Source organism: Triturus cristatus, chromosome 10 (genome assembly GCF_964204655.1).
Source record: "Triturus cristatus chromosome 10, aTriCri1.1, whole genome shotgun sequence".
NCBI lineage: Eukaryota > Metazoa > Chordata > Amphibia > Caudata > Salamandridae > Triturus > Triturus cristatus.
In genome coordinates, this window is record NC_140593.1 from 746,621,620 (window position 1) to 746,645,553 (window position 23,934).

Here is a 23,934-nt window from a genome sequence, read left to right on the forward strand (position 1 = left end):
ACCCCCTCCTTGCAGCACTCTGAAAACGCGCCCCCTGGCGAGTTGTAAGTTGGGGAATTAATTCCCCTACAATACTGAGGGTCCCTGAGGGCCAACTAGCCCAACAGGTATCTCCAGTATGCGCAAGGGAGCTGCGTTGCAGACAGGTGTTCTGAGACCACGCCCCTTTTTACACCTCTGCAGCGCAGCTCTGCGGCACTTACTGGAGGTACCTAGTGGGCTAGTTTGACCCTAGGGACCCTTAGGATTTAAGGGGACTTAATCTCTCAACATAGAACGGACACAGGGCGCGTTTACACAGTGGTGTAGGGAGGGGACGGGGCCGGAGGTGACGTGTGCAAATGCGTCCTGTGGTGCGTTTTAAGTTGGGGAAATAATACCCTTTCAATCCTGAGGGACCCTGGGGGTCAACTAGCCCACCAGGTGCTTCCAGTAAGCGCCACTGCGCTGCGTTGCAGAGAGGTGGTCTAGGCCATGCCCCTTTTTACATCTCTCTGCAACGCAGCTCTGTGGTGCTTACTGGAGGTACCTAGTGTGCTAGTTGGACCCTAGGGACCCTCAGGATTCAAGAGGACTTAATCTCCCAACTTAAAATGGCCATAGGGCGTGTTTACACAGTGGGGAAGGGAGGGGACAGGGCCTGAAGTGACGAGTGAAAACACGCCCTTTAAGAGGTAGCTTTAATCCCCCTGCCCTATTATATACTAGGGGCTTACAGAGGAGGTCATGCTAATCACAGGGGGACCCCAGCGCATAGTGTTGCCTAGTGTATGTAGGTGTTTTCACTGTATTCTAAGTGTCTTTTAACTTAGCACTGGCTCCAGGACTGGTTAGTCAGACTCAGTTACCACCAGTATCCGTCTGAAAAAGTTGAGGGTACAGGATGATTTTGTAACAAGTCTTCTTTCTGCTCTTCCGTTTGTTCTTTCTGCACGTCATCCGTCTACCTGCACTTTTCTTCGTCTTTGAGGACTTCTGTTGCTTCTTTCTGCATTTCTTTTTTTTCCTTTCTGTGCGTTTTTTCTTCTTTCTTCACATGTCCATATCTGTAGGCATAGTTAGAAATTACCATTTAAAAAACCTTTGAAATTCAAGGAAAGAAGCATAGGTCTCAGGCACATTATAGTTAGGAATTAGCATTGAAAAAACCTTTGAAATTCACTGAAAAAAACCATAGGTTTCAGGGGCGTTATAGTTAGCTGGACTTTTCACTCGTACAAAACCATTGAAACTCCCCCGTTACAGTTAGTTCAGCTAACTATAACTCGTGCAAGTGAAGCTCCGACATGTCTGACGCCCTACTGTGCCTAATCCCGGCGCCCCCGCCGGTGGGTACTCTCCAAGTAGACACCCTTGTCGTTTATTTATACAAACATGGGTAGCTATTGACGCGCACATTTAATACACACGCACACCAAGCCATTCAAAGGGGATTCGACAAAAATTCGACCAAACTATGCAAGAAACACCCTCACGGTTAATGAAACACACATCCACCGCTGGATGTGTAATACTTTTTATTTTACTCTCTGGAAAGGCGACAAACCTCACTTGAGTGTCACAGCGCGCTCCTGGCTGAGCCCAATGCTGTGTTACACCCACCAGTGCCCGCCGAGTGCCACACACCTCTGTGTTGTATTCCACCAGCTAGTGCGTATGCTATGACACTCTCTAGCCCATGTGCACTGTAACACCACCCCATGAATATGTCATGCCACACTTGCCTTCGCATGGGTTATATTGCCCCATCTAACGTGCCTTCCTCGCTGCCTATGTTATAATGCCCAGCGCTAGCCATACATATTACAATCTGGGATCCATATCTTTGTCACAGTGCATATGCAACGTTACACTCCCCAGCACATATTTTATATTACAACTTTAGAGACTAGTTAGGTTACACAACACTGCCCTGTGCATATTACACTCCAAGGTGCATATCGCATAGCACGCGCTAGGGCCTGTGCCATTTCGCGCTCTCCAATTAATTTGCCATTGCGCACAATGTATTGCATATTATATTTCACGCCCCGGTTCATCTTGTATCACACTTTTTGGTGCATAGTTTATACCATACACTATATCTAGTTTTCATTTTCAATCTTGCTCTCAGGACTATATTCTATACAACACTGCGTTCGCCTACCCTTTTCACGGCATTACATTTTGCGATAGGGGGTGGAGGGTCAGAGGGTGTTTCTGCCAAGTGAGCCCGGAGTCATAAACGTCCTCTTCTTCCTGAATAAAAGTGAGATTATGCTGCATACTTGTTCATATTTTAAGTAGTTCGCACAGACACACATTTTAAAAACAATAAAGTTCCTAATACCCGCCTTCTCTGAACAGTTAGCTTGCTGCCCCATCCACCTCCTCCCTATCCTCTGTTGTCTGAATCCATGGACTAGCCTCCTCCCTCCTGCCATGCATGGTCTGATGTGCTGCCACTGCCCTCCATTTAGCATGATGTACCAGTCCACTCCTCCTGCCCTCCATTGCCCAATTCAATGCCCCATCATTGACCTCCTGCTCAGCCTCTGTGCTTAGCTTGCTGCCCCTATTCTTCTTCCCCCTGCCCTCCGATGTCTTTGTGCATGCCCCTGCTCCATCCTTTTTGCCCACCATGTTCCATGGACCTGCCACTCCTATCTACTCTGAGTGTTCTGTTGAGCTGCCACTCCCCTCCCACCTGCCTAGCATTGTCAGATGACTGTAATCTGTCCCTGCCACCTCCACCCTGCCTGTCCACATTCCATGCCCCTATCCCCTTCCTCCTGTCCTCCATGGTTCATTTTACTGCCACATCTTTCTGCCCTCCCTGGTCTGTTGTGCTGCAACTGCTCCTCCTGCCTGCCCTGCGTGGTCTGTTATGATGCCACTTCACCTGAACTCTCTTGTCTGTGCCCAGGTCCTGACCCTTCCTTCTATCCTCCATGGTCCTTTGTGCATCTCCCTGCACCCTTCTTCTTGCCCATCATAGCCATTGTGCTGCCACTAACCCTCCCGCTTGCCATGCATGGTCTTCTGTGCTGCCACTGCCCCTCCCACCTTCCCTGTGTGGTCAGCTAGCTGCCCCTGACCCCCTCCCACCTTCCCTCCAGGGTCTGTGTGTATGCCATCGTAGTCTCACTGTTGCTCTCCATGGCGTGTCTTGCTTTTAGTGCCCATCCTAGTGCCCATCCTGCCTGACCTCCATTGTCATCTTGCTGCTCCTGCCCTGCCCCCTTGCCCCCAGCCCTCGGTTTCTATGTGCAGACCCCTATTCCCTCCCTCCTGGCTAGTCTGTTCCATTGTAATGCCCCTGATCCGTCCCTCCTGCCCTTTATGGTCTGATATGCTGCAGCCTTCTCTCCCATCTGACCATTATGGTCAGCTAGCTACCATTGCCTCTTTCCCCTCTGTTCTCTGTTGTCCATGTGCATGGTCCTGTCCCCTCCCTATTGCTTTCTATGGATTGCTGTGCTGCACTCCCATCCTGCATGCCCTGTGTGGTGTATTGTGCTGCTGCAAACCCTGATGCCTGCCCTGTATGGTCTGTTTGGTGCACCGCTCCATGTTCATCCTGTCCTCTGTTATCCGAGTCCATGTCCCTACCCCAATTTGTCCTGCCTTCCATGATCCAATGTACCATACTTGCGAACATTTTGAACTTGGTAAGAGGGAGATTTTGGAAACAAAGCAAGGGTATTGATTTTCCCCTTTGACTTACATTGAAAAAGAGGAGATTGTAGACAGGAGACAGATCAAATAAAGCCCATTTGGGCTTAAAAACATTGGACGTTTCCTGGCTGAATCGGCCTCTGCCTCTCAACAGTATCCTGATGAACAACTAGATTGCTAACATTCTATATTTATTACAAAAGTGTGGCACGCCTGACGTCATCTTGATGTAATCAAAACTGTAATACCTAGAGCATTTCCTTTAGAAATTACATATATGAAAGGGTCTTATTTGCATCAAAATTATGGTTAGTGCTCTAAAAAACTAAAATGAGGACATATTTTCTGAGTTTTCAAATAGCGACAAAGCACTTTTAAATTATTTGTTATCTTTATGATTTTTTATCCAGTCGACCACTTGATTAAATGTTGCACTTAGGGGAGAGGATGTGGTGTTACTTCCATGATGTGGTGTTACTTCCAGAGCTGCAGACTTTGCAACTGGGGAACCAGGTTGGAGTTTCTGCTTCAGCTCGACATTCTGTGATTCTGGTTAAATCACTTAATCTCCCCATGTCTACAACCAAAATGAATTTGTTCTTGTGTGATGTAACCAATGCCCACGTAAAGCACTCCAATACCTGACAAGTCTGCACTATATAAAACTGCAAAAACACAAAAAATAAAAACTGTTTTGCACACTTCTGTCATTGGGCTACATGTGGGCTACATCTGGGTGATATTTGTCCTACATTTGGGCTCTTTTGTCTCTGGTGGCCATCTTGGGAGATTTATTTGTTATGAAGTTTCTTAATTTCCTCATTTACTGCAGTCTCCTCAGTAGGAAATGCTTTCAGTTTGATTCCATCAAGCCTGGTAAGAGGAAGAAGAATAAACAGGAGACACATGCTTCCGCTTCTTATGATGTTTCCCCATAACGAACACCAAGACAAGGCCAGCGCACACAACCAACAGAGGCAGGAACAGACCATAAGTGAACATCCCCCTCCTTTTAAGCACAAAGGAAAAACACCCCTTAATCAATCCGCAAAACAAACAGCTGAGCAGCACCAGGACGCGAGGCGGATGATGGCGTAGCTAGCCAAAGACATCAAAACTACACCCACCACGGCCGCCGAAGGCCGGAAAACGTGGAGAAATGCAGCCCTGGCGCGTAGTATCCAAGAGGAAGCCGGAAACCAGATGTCGAACCGCCTCAATGCCACGAAGTACCTGGAACCCAACCCAGGTGCCCAGCACAGAAAACCAGCAGCAGGGCACCCAGAGCCCAACCCGGGTGCCCCAAAATGTCAGCGCCCGAGCGAGAAGGCAGGCACACACAAACGGAGCGCCCAGAGCCCAACCCGGGTGCATCCAAAAAAGGACAAAGCATGGAGAGGCCCGACCCCATCCCGGGCCCTCCACAAGTAACGTGCCTTCCAGACGAAAGTCTCCAAGCAGCCCAAATGGAGATCTCCAGCAGGGACGGGGAGAGAAAGGCGTGCAGCACAAAGGACCAGCAGTTCTCCAGGGAACCGTCCCGGCAGGATACACAAAGTGAGCCACGGGCCCCAGTTGAAAGTCCAAGAAAGCCCCAGCAAATGACATCGGTCGGCAGGCGCAGCAACGAAGAACTCACCCGACCGCAGGATTCCAGGGAAACCAGCGCAGCCCAGCAGAACCAGCTAACCAAGAACCTGAAGGAGTCCAGGAAGCCCAGCAACCTGACTCAAGCAGCTTCCACGAAGGTCCATGAGCACCCCAAGAGCTCAGCAAAAGAGGGAACCACAGGACAACACGAAGCAGGTAAGTGCCAGCACCAACCCACGCATCCCCCGTCAGGTCCACCAACAGGATGTGCTTTCTGTTGGCTATGTACTTATAGCTCCTGGCAGGAGGATGGGTGGAGCCTAAAAGCATTTCCTGTCAAGTGGAATACCTCATTAGTGATGACTGGGTCGAGGACGAGGGACATAAAGGTAATGCACCCCTTCTTCTCTCACCCTTCATACAGCACACTGCGTCCCATAACACGATAACCGCGCTTCAGTGGTCATGATGCCCAACATCATACACACTTCCTACATAGGGTCAAATTAAAAACACAGACCCACACGGTTTAGCTTGGTACTCGTGTAGACAAGTGCTTCCGAGCCTGACATAGGGGTAGTAAGCACTATTTAAATGTTTCAATACAATGTGTATTATCGTTAAATAAAGTGTTTGATACGTGCTGCTTGATGGATACCAAGTGGAACCACAATGTGTGGGAAACCTCGGGCAATACTGGCTTTTGACAAACAGCACTTGTAACTCTAGAACTTTTGTTTTTATTAATTTAGCAATATTAACATTACACTTCAATATCCCAGCATGCAGGGTGGGGTTGGCTATTGGAAAAGTGTTAAATCCAAATGGTCGCACACTGCTGACCTACCTGCGTGTTACCCCGAAGAACTGTGGTCCCTGTAGTCCGTGTCGGCAGATACACCTATGTTGTGTCGTGAGTGCAAGTGTGAATAGCGTTAGCCATCCCTGGACACGTGTTTCGAGGTTGTTGCCTCTCGTCAGCAGGGAGTAGGAAAGAGTGCAGGGTTGCTGTGTAGGCTGCTAAAATCATTATCAGGTATGTACCTCTCGTAGCAACGCAGGTGCGTAACCTGAGGTCAGCAGTGTGCGACCATTTGGATTTAGTTATTTAGTGGCTCTTTGAGCCGGGGAGTCGACGGGCCCAGGTTACGCACCTGCGTTGCTACGAGAGGTACATACCGGATAATGATTTTAGCAGTTCTTTGGGGTAACACGCAGGTAGGTCAGCAGTGTGCGACCATTTGGATTTAATTATTGGAAAAGCGTTGTTCTTTAACAAATGAGAAACAGGTGGAAAAAAATCTCGTTTTCAGTTATGATTCTTATACACAGTGGTCGAAGTGGGCGGGAACGGCAGGGCACGGCGTACCCCTACTTCTTAAATTCCAAGGAGTCCGTTCCCCTACTTTTTTATTTTGAAAATGCGTTCCAGGACGCAAGAATTCGCCACCGCCTATAAATAAAGCTCAGGGTTCCTGGCGTTCGTGACGGGCGGGGCGGCAGAGAAGTAACAGGACAGTGTCTTTTCTTTCTTGCCCAGAGAAGAAAATACAGTGTCCACTTCTGCTCTGCCGCTGCAGCTGCACCCCACTCTTTCCTTCGTCCCCCTCTGTCTAGCAGTTCTTCTCTTACTGAAAACCGAGTCTTCAAGATGGGGTTTTCACTATCTTTCCTCTCCTTTCTTTGCTCCCCTGTGAAATGGATCCAAAAAAGAAAAACATTTTTGCAGGAAATTTCGTATTTTAATTCCAAAGTACAGCATCTGGAATAAAAGGTTAAAAATATGAAAATTAACTAAATAAAGTAAGACAGAGTGGTAGCAAACTGGCCAGATTGGTTTTATTCACACCCAAACACATTAGCGCCACTTTTACAGAGTTTGTCTGTGAAGCGCTATTGTGGTTTTCTTGTCTTTGTTTTCCCTGGGCTTGCAACTAGTGCACCAATCCTGGAGGTACTACAATGTGTGGATTGGAAAACAAATTGTGTACTGCGGCTCTGCGTCTAGGAATGTGGTCTTTATACCATACTGCTTACGTTTTGTAAGGATATAAGCAACGGACATTGAAATGGGTCCATTTTGTGGCCCTGTAGTCATGTCCTTAACTTTTCAGGCAAAAGCACTCACCGATTTCTGAATAGTGAGTGTAAACTCGTTAAGGTAACCATGTTGTTCCTGCTTACATTTCACATGGTTTGCTAAATTTTGCATTCCCTATTCGTGTTTGTTTATTCCAGGATGTTGTTACTTTTTTTTGTAGGCCGCATATTGCTCGTCTAGTGCGTAATTTAAATTGAGCCGCATCCATGTGCCAGCAACAATTGAGTTGAGGGCAGTGTGAGTTTTTCCTCAGTGGGGCAGTATGGTGTTCAGTGGGGGAGAGGATGTGGCACTATGACCAGTGCTATGGAATTTGGAACTGGAGAACCAGGTTCAGCCTTAATAACCAGTCCATCAGACCACTCCCCTGAGGGAGCACATTCCTATGCTAGACCTTAGAAGGCTGCGCAAGACCTTAGAAGCCCTGGTGTCGTAGCACCAGCAGGTAGATTCTTACATGACAAGTGTAGTTTAACCTTCAAGGCTTGTCCACCACAATCCATACTAAAGTTCACCTCCAGTCTTGCGGGCAGGCCTATGAAGCAGCACAGCCTTGAACAACAGTGACTCTGTCACTGTGGTCACAGGACCCTTTAGAAGGGGCAGCTCTAGGGCAGTGCAACCGGTGTGACCATACCGGGTGCTGACTTTCGGTGGAGGCATTATGTTTGCAAGTATATTAAGGTTTTAAAAGCGCTTGCTGCCTTTTTCCTGGCCTCCAGCAATTTTCGGCAACAATAAAAATATCATGACGACTCTGGTGTTTAATGTTCTTCCTAGAGAGAGATCATTTTGTCTAGTGGAAGCTTTGATTCATGGAAAGGTAGCTCAGAGGGTTAATGTGCCTGCTGCAAAGAACATATACCATGCAGATTGTGAGAAGTTGGCCTGGTTAATGCTGTCCACTAGTTATAGAGGGCACCTTGTACCAGTACAAACAACCCTTATTGATGATAGGTTTAAAGACGACCTTTATTGAAAGCTATCCTAGTGGTAGCTATGGAGAGCGGCCTTCAGGCGAAGTCTTGAAGGAGTGTAAAGCAGCTTTATTTAACGGATTATAACCTCTTGAATTACTAAATGAAAGGAGATCCACACAAGGTATATATAAAATATATGTATTTATTTCTAAACACTCACTACTAATCTCTTTATGAGATTAGAGTCCAAGATACACAATAATACAGTTCTAAAATGACAGTAAATAGCACAGTATACAATGGGCCCTAGGGGCAGAACAAACCATATATTAAGAAAGTGGTATAAGAACCACGACTTGACTAGACACAGTGCCTAGAGCACTTAGAATTGCTGGGACCCCAAGGAACCACCCAAGGTAGTGACACAGGAGACCCACGAGGGACACGTGCCGTGTAGAACACAGGCTCAAGCCCCGTTCTATTCTATGGAAAAGTCGTGGTTGGAATTTTAGAAGTTAAGGACACTTAGGAGAGGACTTTGAGCAAACCCCTTTAGACTTAGGGGGTTCTAGGGCCAGCACCCACGGGCGCACCGGAGTACTCGAGTTACCTCACCCAGGGAAGCCGGGTGCATAGGTGTCAAATGGTGCCGGGAATCGTCGTTGATTTCAATGGCGATCTGCTGCAAAGTGCTGCTGCCGGGAAAGAGAAAAGTGTCCAGTGTGATCCAAGCCTGGATCGAAGATCAGAAGAACTGGAAAGCAGAGGGGACAGAGTCTGGGTCACTTGCCAGTGACCAGGGGCATGATAGACGAATGCCCACCGATGTCGGGTGATTCAGGTGCGAAGAGGTGAAGCTTGACTCTGCAGCCATGAGGACCAGGAGGTGTCAACGACAACCAGGAGCTGTATTCGAACTGTCCCACAAAGGATGTAGAGTGCTGCGGCGTTGGTGCTCGGATTGAACACAACAAGCCTTGGCAACAGCAACCCATGCAGGAAGAGAAAAGATGCTTCGGTGCGGACCAGCAAGGTCCTGGGGATTCCCCATGCAATGGAGAGTCAGGGCACATCTGGAGCAACTAGGTAAGCCCATTTAGAAGTAAAGTTGCCTTCACAGGGACCCACCAGTCGACGGACTAGGGATCGCGAAGGGACTTCGAGAGAAAACACAAAGGGCCAGCTCACGGAACACTCGTGGAGTGTAGGCAGGCAATCTTCTGTGCAAATGCTGCTCTGGGTCAGAGCTACAAGTAACCCAAAGCTCAGCTGCAGGAGTCGTTGGAAAGCTGATGCTTCTGCAAAGTGACGCGGTGTCCAGGGGTTCGGGTTGCACGGTTGCCACGAGGAATACGGGCCGAAGACTGGCTGTGGGCACTGATCAACCTCCAAGACCACAGAAACCCATCTCCTGCATTGCAAAATTATTCGGAGTCCGGCGGGAGCTTCGGAGATGCAAACTGGTCAGATGCATCTTTGGTGACTGCCTTGCAGGGCAGTAACTCCTTTACTCCAATGGAGATTCTTCACTCATCTAGTTCAATGTAGATCGTCGAGGTTCCAGGACTCAGTATCAGAGTTTCGTCCAGGTGTAATCTAAAGTCCTGTAGCCAGGGGTTCCTTTCTTAAACCCAAGGAAGGGGTGGGACAAACTCTAGGAACCCACCTATGGGAGTGTCAGGAAAGAGGGGTGGCTACACCCATTTCCTTTGTCCAGTTAAGCACCAGATCAGGGGCTGGTAGCCCCTGCAACCGGTTTGAGCTGGACTGTGCACAGGGACACCAAATGTGCTCCCAGTGCTGAACTTGAAAGCACTCTTGGAGTGCACCCACCCAGCCCCAATACACTAAAGCCTGTCTGGGAGGTGGTGACACCTCCCTGTGACAGGAAACCTATTGTCCAGGCCTCCCATGCCGGAGCTTCGTCCAGCAGCAGGAGGGCAGACTTGTGTTTGAGGCTGGCAGCATCATTTTGTGACACCAGTGCTCTGTTAGCTGGTACCAGGTATACCAGTGCTGTTATGTCTCTCCCTCTAGATGGGTGGGATCATACTCCCACACCAGTTACTGGGGTGGGGGTATGATTCCAAAGTGGTTGACACCAAACACAACATGTTTCCATGCAGCCATCCCAAAGTTTGCATTTACCGTTTGGTTATCATGCACTTAAGTGTGTATGGTTTGGCTGCATCACAAACAACCCCGGAATAAAGGTTCCAAATGCTGCAGAGGGGCTCTGCTCATGCATGGGCACCCTCTCAAATAAAACCCAGCACCCTGCCTTCAGGATTGGTAAGGCCTGCCGTAGGGGTGACTGATAGGTTTATATGTGCAGTGATATGGAGAGATATAGTGAACCTATATCTCAGTAAGGGGTGCATGCACTACCTTACCCAGGCTGCTGTAGCAGACCTGTGGTGACATTTTGGAAGGCTTCCCAAGGGTGGCACAATACATGCTGCAGCCACTGGTAGGCCTCTGGGGTACCTAGGCCCTGGGTACATAGTATACCATATACTAAGGACTTATAGGGGTACCCCAGAATCCAATCTGGAGTGTACCTATCGTACTTGTAATCAATTTAAGGGAGAAAGCAGATAGGCTGGGGTCCTGAATAGCAGGATCCCAGCCAGACTAAGTCGAAAACCAACAAAAAACACCAGGAATAAAACAGTAGCAACCATGCAGTCAGATTCCACCATCCTACACAGATCAGAAAGTGCACATAATGTAAATAGGTCAGTGGGCTGCTGCTTTTGTCAGAGAGATCCTTTTGTTACTTGCAGTTTATAAGTTAAAATCCTAACATACAACAGTGAGCTATTAACTTTCATCTAAAAGCTGCATACAAACTGCAAGGTATAAATTAGAGCGTTATGTCCCCCCCCCCCCCGGTCTTTGATTATTCTAATGTTGCAAAAAGTGTTCTTTTGGACAGAAATCAATTTTGATTATTAAAGAGAACCCCCAACCATGGTATTACGTTTTAAATTCTGAGTTTATGGTTCTCCAGACCAATCACTATTAAACTATACGGCCTAGTAGCATGGTTGTCATGTGACTCCCTCACCTTGTAGTCCTTAGTCTTATATAACATTTTCTATACAGTGATTTACACACATATTGATTGTCTCTGAGTAATGTGTGTGATGTAAAGTGCTCCGACACCCTACACTGGTAGGAGTGGCGCTTTAAATCAAATTAAATGCATCTGAGAGAGAGTGTGGTTATGGAGACTTGAGGGGCACTGTTAAAGGGTGGTAGGGAGGGAATCCATGGCAGAGGTGGTCATTAGGGGGCAATAACAAACAATAATGCACAGGGCACCACCAGTGCTAAGGCCGGCACTGCCCTTGAGGCCAGTCTTCCTCATCCAAAGGCACCTCCATTGGCCTGGTTTCAGAAGTAGTAACTGCAACTCACCAGGGATTGGCAATGCAGAATTTGCAAGCACACCAAACTAAGTTCGCAAACTTCACAGTCTCTCTGCTTCATTCACAAGCACTTTTAGCATGTGCTGCTTGCTGTGGGGCCACTGGAATTAAAATATGCAGCAAAGGAGGACAAAATTATGCTGCAGTGTTGACTAAATTATGTATTTAAAAAAAAGGCTGCAGCGTGATGCAGTATATTTGCTGATATTTTATTATTTTGACGTGTACACATGCTAACAGTCTTTGGAAAGATTTTGCCTTATTAGTACTAGCGTAACAAACAAATGCAACAGTGAGAAAGGTGATCAGTCAACCTTTGTAATAAGCCATCCACTCCGCAGCAAAACAAGTCACATTTTGTATTAACTTTTGATACGTTTGAGCTATAAACAATGTATTAGTTTAAATGGTCAGATCATGCAGCAGATCTTGCATTAGGAGGCAAATATGGCAGAGCCATAATTATATAGAAAATATTTGCAAACTAGGATATTTTGCCATTCATGTTTGAACTGCTGTTGTGGAAAAAGGGAGAAGTGCTGATGACAAACTCCATGGCTCGGCGACAAATGGCTTGTGCTTCCACATTTTATCGTATTTGGGACATTCTGTGATTAGAAGCATATCCCACTTTGTGAATGTGTTTTAATGTCAATAACTCAATATAACCTTAAATAATCATGTGTATCAATTGGTTGATTAAATTGGGCAGTGAAATGCCAAACAAATACAAAAAAATTGGGATGTTTGTGCATTCTGGCCACACCTCTGGCTCCGCCCACTGAGCCAATCCTTGGGTTATTCCCGCCCTGATTCTCCGCCCACAGTTCCCCTACTTTTTTCCCCCCACTTCGACCACTGCTTATACATACATAACTTGAATGACGTATCTAACAATACTTACACTGTATAACATTTGTAATTTACAAAATATTGTACTGCATAATTGGTGTCGAAAGTTGTTTTGGTGGCTCGTATGTAGGCTGTCAGAGCTTAGCCAGACCACGGGCTCGGCTCTCCCCACGAATTCTCTTGCATGGCCATCTGTACAGATTCGTACTTGTATACTAAATCCTTAAAACCAACTAAAGCTGTTGCTTCCACCCATGCATTCCTGGTTCATTGTCAGGTGTTTTATGTTTATTCCCGCGGTCCCTTTAAGTGTCAAGTCACGCTCTGCACACGGAGCAGAGAGCACGTTGTTACAGTTCGATCCAATATGTGTTATCAATGTGTCTGTGCTAGGTTGGAGGTTGTGCAATCGCCGACCAATAAGGATCTTGTGACCTGACGGTTGTCCAATCGGTTGGCGTTTAACCACAAAACCCGATTCGTCACGAAATTGCCTTCTTTAACCCACGGAATTCCGAGCGAAGCTCCAAACTCATGGTTTAGTCCAGTGGTTTTTGAAACTCTCCCTCCTTCGACCATGTTTTTTACAACCATCTCCACCACCAGGCACTTGTTACAGGCCAGTGGTACACTCCTCTATTTTGGAAGGTAGAATCTTGGTTTTGCTCATAAAACTCTTGGCTCAAAACACCCTAACGAACTATCAATTCACCCCATACATTGTGGCTCATGGCCATCGCTTCTACAGCCTTTTTTGTTCACTATCTAGTTTGTTCAAACACCCCCACATTATTCGTTCCGGTCACAAAACACTCTCTCTCTTCAGCCCTCTCCCTTGGTCCAGAGTCCCACCCCATTCAGTCCTCAAGCTCACCGTCGCTGCCTCCATCCCTTTGCTCCGGCTCTTTTCCGGTACTTTCACTCCGGGCCTGCAGTTATTTTCCTTTTTTTTTGTTAACAGATGCCTCTCCCCCCCCCCACCTTCGGAGCCTATAATAGGCCAGCGGCTCTGCCTGTGACAGAGAGTCGAGCCCCTGAGATGCCACTCAGAGCCATCGCGCATCACGATTGGTTTGATGCTGGTGGGAAAACACCCTCTTAAGACGCAGTCTGACCGCCCACAACACTATCGTTTAACCAGTCAGGTCGCTCTTCCAGGGCCTGTACACATTCCCGTTGCACCTACAACTTCCGTGAACTCCCGCTGTTTATTATCAGCGTACCGCCGCTCCGTCAGAGTGCGCGCACCACGTCTTTCTGCCTGGTTTTACTGAGCGACGACAGTCAGATTCGAGGAGCTCCACCCAGCCTTGACGCGTTGCTTGTGTCAAAATGAAAGTGCAATGCCTCTGCCAATTTGAAGGAGCTTCATGGAATTATTTTGTGTTGCTAATGGCTTTGTTTTGTGTTTCATGCCAGCAGACCTGCAAATCTTAGAATAATTTCAGCATATGAACGTGCAGGGAGAAAAGGAAGAGCCAGGGTGTTGTGTCTATTGCTTAACTGTGAGGTTCTCTCGCTCTCTTTCTTTCCTTTACCGCGTGCACCCTCTTCCTGCGTGTACTTCTACCCAGCTGGAATGTTGACAGCTGGACGTTCTATGGTGACAGTTTGTGACAGTTGGTTCAGTTGACATGTTATTCATTTGCACTTAGCCTCCCGGGTTGGTGTTTGAGCTGAATAAATTACTTCACCGCAAGCTGATTCCTGACTATTCATCTTTATATTTTGGCGACGAGGATGGTTGGATGACACACAGATGAACCCACGTAATGGAAGATTGATACTTAATGTGAATTTTGGTTGAGAATTAGGAAGTTGATACGGGACTTTGGAAAAAAAAAGTTTTGAACCCGGAGCGTAATGTAGCCGTCGAAACAGGAATTTACGTTCATTAAGTGAAAAGGAGGCGGAGCGAAGGATAAGTGCAGCGGATTAATGGTTGTGACATTAGTTGCACTTTATCGGAAGTCTGTGATGGTGGAAGTTGAAGCAGAAGATAAATGTACAAAAGAAGAAATCTTGGGGGTAGCGGTTCGGCGGATGTAAGAAGTATCGTTGGCGTGGTAAAGCACTTCTAGCGAAGGTCTACGCACTGTCTAGTGGTGCTAGTATTGAAGTCGGCGATACACAGCAAATTGAACAACGAGCTGCACAGCCTGCTGCAGTTCCCACAGGTGACTTTTGGTTATTATTGAAATTGAACTCACCTCATAGTAGCTGGAAGTGAGTTTGAAGTGAATTCTCCTCAGATGTTGTGGCGCAGTCGTTTTAGAGCGTCGTGACGTCAGAGTATAACGACGCCATCTTGGAAGGGAAGCTGGCGGTCAAGTTTATTTCACGCCTTCACGTACAGGAAGTGTGCGTGCGGCCATCTTTGTGGAAATAAAAGAAATAAACAAAGCCCCGAACCTCCGTTTATATTATTACGGAGCATTTTGGGACATCTTCAATTCACGATTGAATCCATCCTTTGAGAAGGGTTTTGTTACTTTAATGCTGTTCATGTGGAAGCGCTACTTAAAGAGCAGGTGAGAATTTCATTGGTTAAATCGATAACTATATTGGATTAGGAAAAATAAATAATCCAGTTTAAACACTGTGGCAGGTGACTCTTCAGTAAATTAGTAAAAAAAGAAATAGACATATTGTGAACACAGTTTTAGTATGGCGTCTGGAAACTTATACAATTTGCAGCCCCCAGAAGCATTTTTGAAAGGTACTGGAGTACCACCTGTGAAATGGGAAGAGTGGAAGGAATATTTTTGTAATTTAATTTCAACGTTTGACAAAGAGGATGAACCACTCAAACAGGAGGAAAAGAAAAAAATATTGTTACACTGTTTGGGTGCAGGAGGCCTGAAAGTGTACAACAATATTACTAAAAAAGTGAGAGTTGGGGAAGAGAGAAATGTTTATGATGAAGCGATGGAAGACTTAGATGGTTATTATAAACCAACAGTTAGTGTAGCAGTACACAGATATACATTTTACAGAAGAAAACAAGGTAAGGAAGAAAGCATAGATGACTACGTATCTGCGTTAAAGAACTTGGCACTCTCATGCAAATTAGAAAACATGTGTGAGACTTAATTAGGGATCAGATAGTGATGTGTGCTGCAAATTCAAACATACAGGACGCAATATGGGCTAAAGGAGAGAAACCTCTTCAACAGGTTATTGATATCGTAAAGAAAGCTGAACTGACTGGTCGTTGTGCTAAGGAGGTTATTAATGAAGGTAAATGTAAAGCTGAAGAAGCCAATGTGGTGGCAAAAATAAGTGGGACCAAGAAAAATTACAAAAACAAAGTGAAGGACGCACCTAGATTCAAAGGAAATGCTGGTACTTTTGAACAATTGAAATGTTACCGCTGTGGTAGCAGTAAGCATTTAGCTAATGACTGGAAGTGCCCGGCAAGGAACAACAAATGTACTCAGTGCGGGTTCATTGGTCATTTTCAAAAAGCTTGCAAAAGGAAAATAAAAGAATAGGTAAAATTTGTGGAGGATGAGGAAGAGGAGGAGTTTGAGCAAGACTCCTCGGATGACTCGGAGTACAACTTGTGTGTACTAAATATAATGGAGGCAACATTAAATGAGGAAGAAGAGAAATTCAAAAAAAAGAAACCCACGTGCTTAATTGAAATAGGTTGTGTGAATATAGAAATAGTCGCAGATTCTGGTTCACCCTGCACTATAATTAACCGTGATGTTTGGAGAGAAAAATTTAGAGGAAAAGTTGGGAAGAATTTGGAAAAACCAGACATCTCACTTAAAACATTCACAGGCGAACCTATTGAACTTATGGGTTTCAAGGAACTTACATTTTCGTTTAAGGAAAGGAAAACTAGCAGCAAGTTGTACGTCGCTGTCACTGGCCCTTCTGTGCTTGGTTGGAAGGACCAAGGAAAACTAGGGATTACTCTCAACCCGAACAGTGTAGAACCTGTACTAGTCACCAATGTTCCCTCTAATTTTTTTCCTTTGTGTGCGGCAGTGTAGGGTCTCTGTGCGCTGCAGCCATGGCTATGTGCGCCAGATCAGACCGCACTTGTGCGCAGCGCCAAATATCACTCCAAACTTTTGCTTACAAAAACTGAAAAGACTGTGCTTTCCACACATACAACCCATGTTAGGGGGCTTAAGGCAGATTTGCAATTTGGATACACAGGCCATGACAATAATGGAGTAATGGAAAAATTGGTAAGAGAGGGACAGAAAGAGAAAGGAAGCCAGAGGATTTGCAAAGTCGATAGTAGGTATGATCAGGGCTTTAAGTGGGCCGGGTCTCACCAGTGCTAAGCATAAGCAGTTTTTAGGTCGAGCCTAGAGCGGCGCATGCGCTGTCTCAGGCGAGACATTTAGTAAGTGGCTTTTCAAAGTGCTGCCAAAGGCTTTTCCCGGCCACCAGCATGCGGTTACGCATGTCGTGAACGTGCACAGGAGCAATCTGGCTTTTGTAATGGCTCATTAAGCCTTACAGCACCTGAACCATGCTCCTCAACCCCCTCTCTCTTCAGTTCCCTCTACCATTCTCGGCGAACAACAGAAACAAATTCAGGAAGCACGCTGTAGCTGCACACACAGAAAACCACTTAACACTTATCCGAGCTTCCTACTTGTTAGATTTCTATCTCGTGCTTTTATTCCGTCTGCCCCTCCTATCTTCCCCTCCTTCTCTCTGCTCCTTTCTCCAATTGTAGTTCTCTTTATCTTGCCCACTATGTGTACTTATTTCTTGGTTTTTACGTCCTCTCTTGTCACTGACTTCTCTCTCTTTCTCCTCTAGATCATTCTCCTCTGTGTTCTCGATCTCTATCTCACTTTCTCTGTTTCCCTCTCTCAACCTCTATCATTCTCTCTTTCTCCCCGGTCGTGGTTGCCCTCTCTTTCCATTCAATCTCTTCTCCTCTCATTAATATACTTGTATTGAATTTCGGATTCTGCAGATTATATAAAGATCTCCGCGTAAGGTGCATTAATCGCCATTCATCTTAGTACAACCGACCAGTGGCTTAGGTCCTCCTAAGGCGATCATTACTTGTATTTGATTCTGTCCCAGTCTGGGTTGACCTTGCAGTATCGACCAGTCACTGGCGAACAATTCGAATTTCGTACTTTAAAATTAGATTTATTTTAATCCAATGTGATTTTAGAACTTGAACTCGGTCCGCGGTCGATAACCTCTGTCGCTGATACAGTCATGCCACCGGAAAGGTCTTTGCCCAAATAGTCACTGGAGGGATATTTACAGATTGCTTGGAGTTTTCCAGACCCAGCACACAGCATGCATCCATGTAATCACTCTCTTTTGAAAACAATGGCATAACTCACATGATCCCAACTCACTCATTACTCAGCCTCTCTCTCAAGCAAAGCAATCAGTCCTTTTTTTAATTAAATATAAATTTGCGCATTGCATCTGTTGGTCTCACGTGTCTGATGTATTTAGTGGTTTAAAAGATGCATGGACTGCTTCATATTGACCGGACCGTTAAATCTGTTTCTCGCACGCTCCCACCAGATAACAAGTGTGCTATGTTTCCATTGTCTGTCAATCTCACTAGAGGTGCACGTGCCGTATATTCAACACTCCTCTCCCCTCAAGCATGCAAAGAAGGCGCCTCAAAATGCGGTTTGATGATACTGTCAATCCAATACCCGTGCTACATAAATATACACATCGCATTAACAAAGCACTCCGGTAGTGGCATAGCGCACTGAAATGTCGAATTATCAGTGAGTGTCTGTTGGTGAGCAAGCGCATGCGCAGCTGTCTATCTTTAAGTTTCAGCACTGAACGATGCCGTATTGTCTCATCTGTGAGGAATCGGGACCTACGGCGCCTACCTAGCGTCTCAGCACTACAAGTCCCAACTTCCCCGGAACCAGGAAGTGGGCGGCTACTTAAGGACGTCACGCACGTCAGAAGACGTGCGTTATTCTGAATCCGAACAATCCCTTTTCCGCCGTTCGGAGCGAGGCGTCCCGGCGGGGCTGGGAGTTTGCTGCACCACAGGAAGACGACCCGAGGACTTCACTTTCCCCGTCCCTCGGAGCTTGGCGTCCAGGCGGGGAGAGGCGTTGAAGGAGTCGTAACCATCCAAAAGGGAAGCAGGTGAGAGGTTAGGAGCTCGGCTGAGCCACCCAACGATCCGCGCCATGCGGACCTCGAGACCCGCCTTCCCGTCCATAGACACACTCGGCTCAGAGGAGCCGTGGCATTGAGCGCTCTAGAGCGCGTCTGGGATTTCCAGTTCGGAGGAGCTAACTGTTGTTCGTATACGCTCGAAGGAGCGAATTGTCGTTGCCTGCTCAGAGGAGCTATATATTTTGTTTGTACACGCTCGGAGGAGCGAAGGTTCGTTTCCAGCTCGGAGGAGCCAGTTATTTTGTTAATACACGCTCGGAGGAGCGAAGGGTCGTTTCTACTACATTCACCCCGCGCTGGAAGAGCGCCTGTCGGCTTGCATAGGGAGAGCGAGACATTGGAAAGTCTGGAGTGGCCAACAGCTAGAGGAAGACGTCACCAGACCCTAGCGTGTTGATTCTCACCCAGTGAAGGAGCGCTACAACGTAGGGGCTCCAGGCGGCGGTGTCTTCACCGTGGACGCCGATTCTAGTTCAAAACGTGACATATGCCCTGAAGAGAGGGAATACTTACCTAATAGCGGGGGTCTGTAGTAAGATCCTTTTAGGACAGAATAGGAGGGACACACGCAAGAGGGCAGGGGGTGTGATTCACAGGTGGGCTCGAACTGATGGATGTGATGAGTCCCATGTGGGGTACGATGTGGGTGTAATCACAGGAAGTGAGGTACATGCGCTTTATACCTTTGATAAACCTCCGGTATTAGTGAGACCGAAAGAGAGTAGACTGTAGTTAAGGTTATGTTTGTTATGTTTTCTCGTTTCAGAATCTTGTCCCTGCTGACCCTCCCCCCTATCCTTTCCCTCGCCTGATCACCTCTGGGCTCTGTAACCTTTTGGTTGGAGTCCGGGGAGATCTGGAGGTGGACCTCTGTATCAACGCCCGGATCCTGAGGAGTTCTGCAGACCTGACATCATCTGCTTGCCTACCGCCATGTACAGCTGATAATCGCTAGTATGCTGTGCCATATTTATACACAGTGAGAGGCATGGCTTTGCATGATTGACGTACACTCTTGTGGTGAGGCTGCTGTTGGGCGGCGTCTCTCTTCCACCTTTTCTTTTTTAATGGTGTGCCTCGACAGCACAGCTGTTGCACGACAATTATGCCATCATCACCAGGAGAGGGGGTTTGGCTCTGCCCACGCGTTTGGGGGAAGCTGTGTCTTCCACGAAACAAGCATTGGCATAGCCAATAGGTCTCGCCTTTGGGACCTTATAATTATCCAGCACGATATCCTTGGTGCAGCAACATCAACTGTTGCATGGCTAAACACTTATAAGGTCCCAAAGGCGAGACCTGTTGGCTATGCCAATGCTTGTGTAAAGGGGGCCTCAAACCGGGTCTCTAGCGGGCTTTGCTTTTTGCCCTGGCACAGGTGGTCCATTTTTTTTCAGACTGCAGTGAGAGTAGGCACATCGATGTGCGCTGCTCACACTGCTCACTTCTCACTAGAAGAGAAATTAGGGCATGACATCATGCCAGGTGAGCCTTGTAGGGGAAGGGAAATCCTTTAAAGAGAGTCATTTTCTCTCTGGATTTCCCTTCTTTTTTTGAAACTCAGGCACAGCAACATTGTCCTGGTGTCACCAGGGCTTTAAATTCAAGCTTTTTCAATATTATATACAAGCCATAGCTGCTGCTTATTTATCTTATGCAACTAACAACCATTGACAAAGCTAACAGTCCTGACTTGTAGGTATAATGTTACTACTTGTATCATATATCTGGATGCAATGACAGAAACAGCAAAATACAAGTCGGGCGGTGCACTATGCTAAAAGTACCGATTTTTAGCTTGTGTGTATTAAAGCTAAGCCCTTGATTACACTGGCCACCCCCTTTGCGAGACCCCCCCCCCACACCCAGTTTTGTCATCCCACTTAAAGCCCTGTATATGATGTTACTTGTATCATATATCTGGATGCAATGACAGAAAAACAGGAAAATACAAGTCTGGTGGCTACTCTGCCAAGAACAGAAAAGTGTAAATCGCCCCTCAGCTGCGCTCTATTAAGAAGAGAAATTCAGCATGTCTACAAACACGAAGTGTGTTTTACACACCGTGTTTGTAGAGTTGATGCATTTCTTTTCTTAATAGAGCTCAGCTGAGGGGTGATTGTGGGACTTTGTTAAAGATTTCAGGTTAATCACAGCGCCCGTCTGGAGCTGCAATTAACCTGAAAACTTTAACAAAGTCAGAACAATCACCCTGAAGCCCAGCTCTGTTAAGAAGAGAAATTCAGCAAGTCTACATAAACGGCGTGAACTTTAGACGCCCTGTTTGTAAACTTGCTGAATTTCTTTTGTTACATAAACACGGCTGTGGGCTGATTGTGTGCTTTGTTAAAGTATTCATGTTAATCGTAGCTCCTGATGGCCCTGCAATTAACATGAATATTAAACAAAAGCACACAGTAGGCACTGCAGCCGGGCTCTACATATAAAAGAAGGTGCCTAAGACTTTCCTGCCTCTCTCTCTGCCAGTTAACACCCGTTTTTCGCGCCACTCGCTTGTTAAAAGGAGCGGCGCGAACACTCTCACTGGATGTGGTGTGTGTGGGCGCTCCACACACAGCACTGCGCGCTACAGGTATTAGAGGTGCGCGCTTGAGTGCACGCGCGCACCTTCTTGGGAACAGTGCTAGTCACACAACAAGAGGTGTTACCGGGCTGTTATTTGGTTAACAAGTTCCCCAAAGTTTTTAATGGGAAAATTGGTAAACTAAAGGGGTTCCAACACATAATAAAACTTAAAGATGATGCTGTGCCCTGTTTGCATAAGGTAAGACAAATCCCATTAACACTGAGGGAGGAGGTGAGATCAGAAATTAATAAGTTACTTGAAGCAGAACCTCTCCGAGCCCTATGGGAGGAGGAAGCGGGACGACCCTTTCATGACAGCGAATGGGACAGGGCGTTAGAATTCCCCAAAAAAGTATCCAGGAATGCCCGCTTTAAGAATATCCAGCTTCACATCCTACATAGGGCTTACCTGACGCCAGCGCGCCTTCAACGCTTCTATCCCGACACTACCTTCCTTTGCCCTCGTTGTCAAGCGGGGGATGCTACCTTTTTCCACATGTTCTGGACCTGCCCGGACATACAGAACTATTGGTCATCTATCCACTCGACACTCGGGGACCTCACTGGGCTGACCCACTTGACTACCTGGGAGGGATGCGCGCTGGGTATACTGGGGCGGAGGAAGCGACACAAGGTGCCGATGCGTTTCGTCTTCCTAGCCCACTGTAAAACTGGTGACCTTACCCGGCGGGAATGGTGGAGTCCGACCTCTTCTGATCTGTCATTTCCGGCTTCTCCACAGGATCACGAGTGGGTACACGGAAACGAGACTGCTAGCGAATACGAAGACAGCGGGCCCTTTAAGTGGGCGTCGGCATACGAGGGTGAAGCCCTGACCCTCCGTGACGTTCCTGGCTCTGGATTGGTTAAAACAGGGGAAGTCCTGTACACAGGGTGTGGAGACACCGCGAGGAGGAAGGCGGAACCCGAGGAGACGGAGAAGCGGAGCACGTTGGAAGCAGAAACCGGAAGGACCGAAGAAGGAGCCTCCAGAGGAGCTGGAGGAGAAGCTGAACCACAAGGCGAGCCAGGAGGCCAACGACCCTGCGGACCGCCGTGCCACACTCCCGAGGGAGGAGTGTGGCTGACACAGGTACGGCGGCGTTTGGCGGCTTGGCTAGGAAAGCGTAACGATAGCGTGTAGTGCGCAGCTGTATATAAATCTTTCCTCCACGACCTTCCACTCCATCCCCCCCTTACCCTCACCCTACCTTTTCTTACCGTACCCCTCTTGCACTGAGCACTGTAGATACGAATAGTCACACCGGGTGTAAACCACACACTCCCTGGGCCCCCTTGGTGCAAACCCTGTAGAGGACTGTGACCTAACGGCTTTCCGTCCTGTTGGTCTTCTTTCTTACATGTGGAGAGATTCCCGACGCCCGAAGAAAGAACGCCACTTCCTGGGGAAAACGCCTATAGACGAACAGCGCCACGGACTCCAGTACCTTTGCCCGGGAGAGACTAACTTTCAGGACTCGAATGACGTTGGTTAATAAGCCTGTCAGAACTATAAAAATAAAACCTTCCTTAAACCCTACGGTTGGTGTCACGGTCGTCCCTTCACCCACGTCCACACTATTGTCAGAAGTGGGATCCTCTCCTTCCCAAACGACCATGGCAATGGAACAAGTGATCCAAACGCTTATTGATGGACAACAAAAATTAGAATGGGCAATAGGCCAACAGATAAATACAGCTGACGCTGACCGGGACTTATTCAAAATGTCTATGACCCAACAGTTGGACGCCATCCAAAAAGTTGTACAAACTCCCCTCTCGACAACCGCCACAGACCGGCGACCAATAGGGCCACACCCGTCAGGGGTAGCCTTACAAAAATATGTGAATGGGGAAGACCCGGACGCGTTTCTGTTAAACTTTGAACGGGCCGCCAGGGCATGTGGGTGGCCGGAAGAAAAATGGCCTTTCTTTTTGGCGCCTTTACTCTCGGGAGAGGCACAAACTGCCTATCAAGTGGCAAATCAATCAGGAACATCATCGTATGCCGAGATAAAAGCGGTGATTTTAGATCACCTAGGCATGGATGCGGAAGCATACCGTTTGCGGTTTAGAAAAGAGAAGGGAATACCGGGTGAGAACCCAAAGACCATGTATCTACGAGTAAAAATGGCGGCTGAAAAATGGCTCCGGCCAGATATCCGGAGTAAGGAAGAGGTCATGACCAGTATTATACTGGAGCAGTTCATGGAGGTCTTACCATATGGGACACAGAGATGGCTAAGACAACACCCCGGACTGACGGCAGCCCAGGCCATAGAAATGGCAGCCAACTATAATCGAGCAGCACCCCGGTCTTTTCCCTGGGAGAATGAGAAAAGTACCAAAGCTATAACATCGTCAACCAAACCAGAGAAAAAAAAGACTATGCCAGAACCTGTTAAAACACGGCAGTTCAAGTATGACGGCCCCCCTACGAGAGGACCGCAGTGTTTTGAATGTGGGGAGTGGGGTCACATAGCCCGGATGTGCCCCCAAAGGAAACCCTCAGAAGAACCCATGGAGGTCGGATACATCCCAAGGGCGGTCATGTACTCTTCAGAAATGGGCCCCTCCTTTTACGTAAGGGTACGAGTCAATCAGAAGTTAGTGAAAGCCTTACTAGACTCGGGTTGTCGAC

At 47.2% G+C, this 23,934-nt stretch overlaps 1 protein-coding gene across 1 annotated transcript in view; it reads right to left on the bottom strand.

The window, feature by feature from the left end:
* LOC146789944 (uncharacterized) overlaps nt 1-13,618 on the bottom strand; it is a 1,358,907-nt gene extending 1,345,289 nt beyond the window's left edge. Inside the window, exon 1 of the mRNA XM_085628244.1 lies at nt 13,429-13,618. Coding sequence (XP_085484370.1) covers nt 13,429-13,617 — 189 coding nt within the window. The 5' untranslated portion in view covers nt 13,618. The remainder of the gene's footprint in view (nt 1-13,428) is intronic.
* Between the last annotated feature and the right edge of the window lie 10,316 nt (nt 13,619-23,934).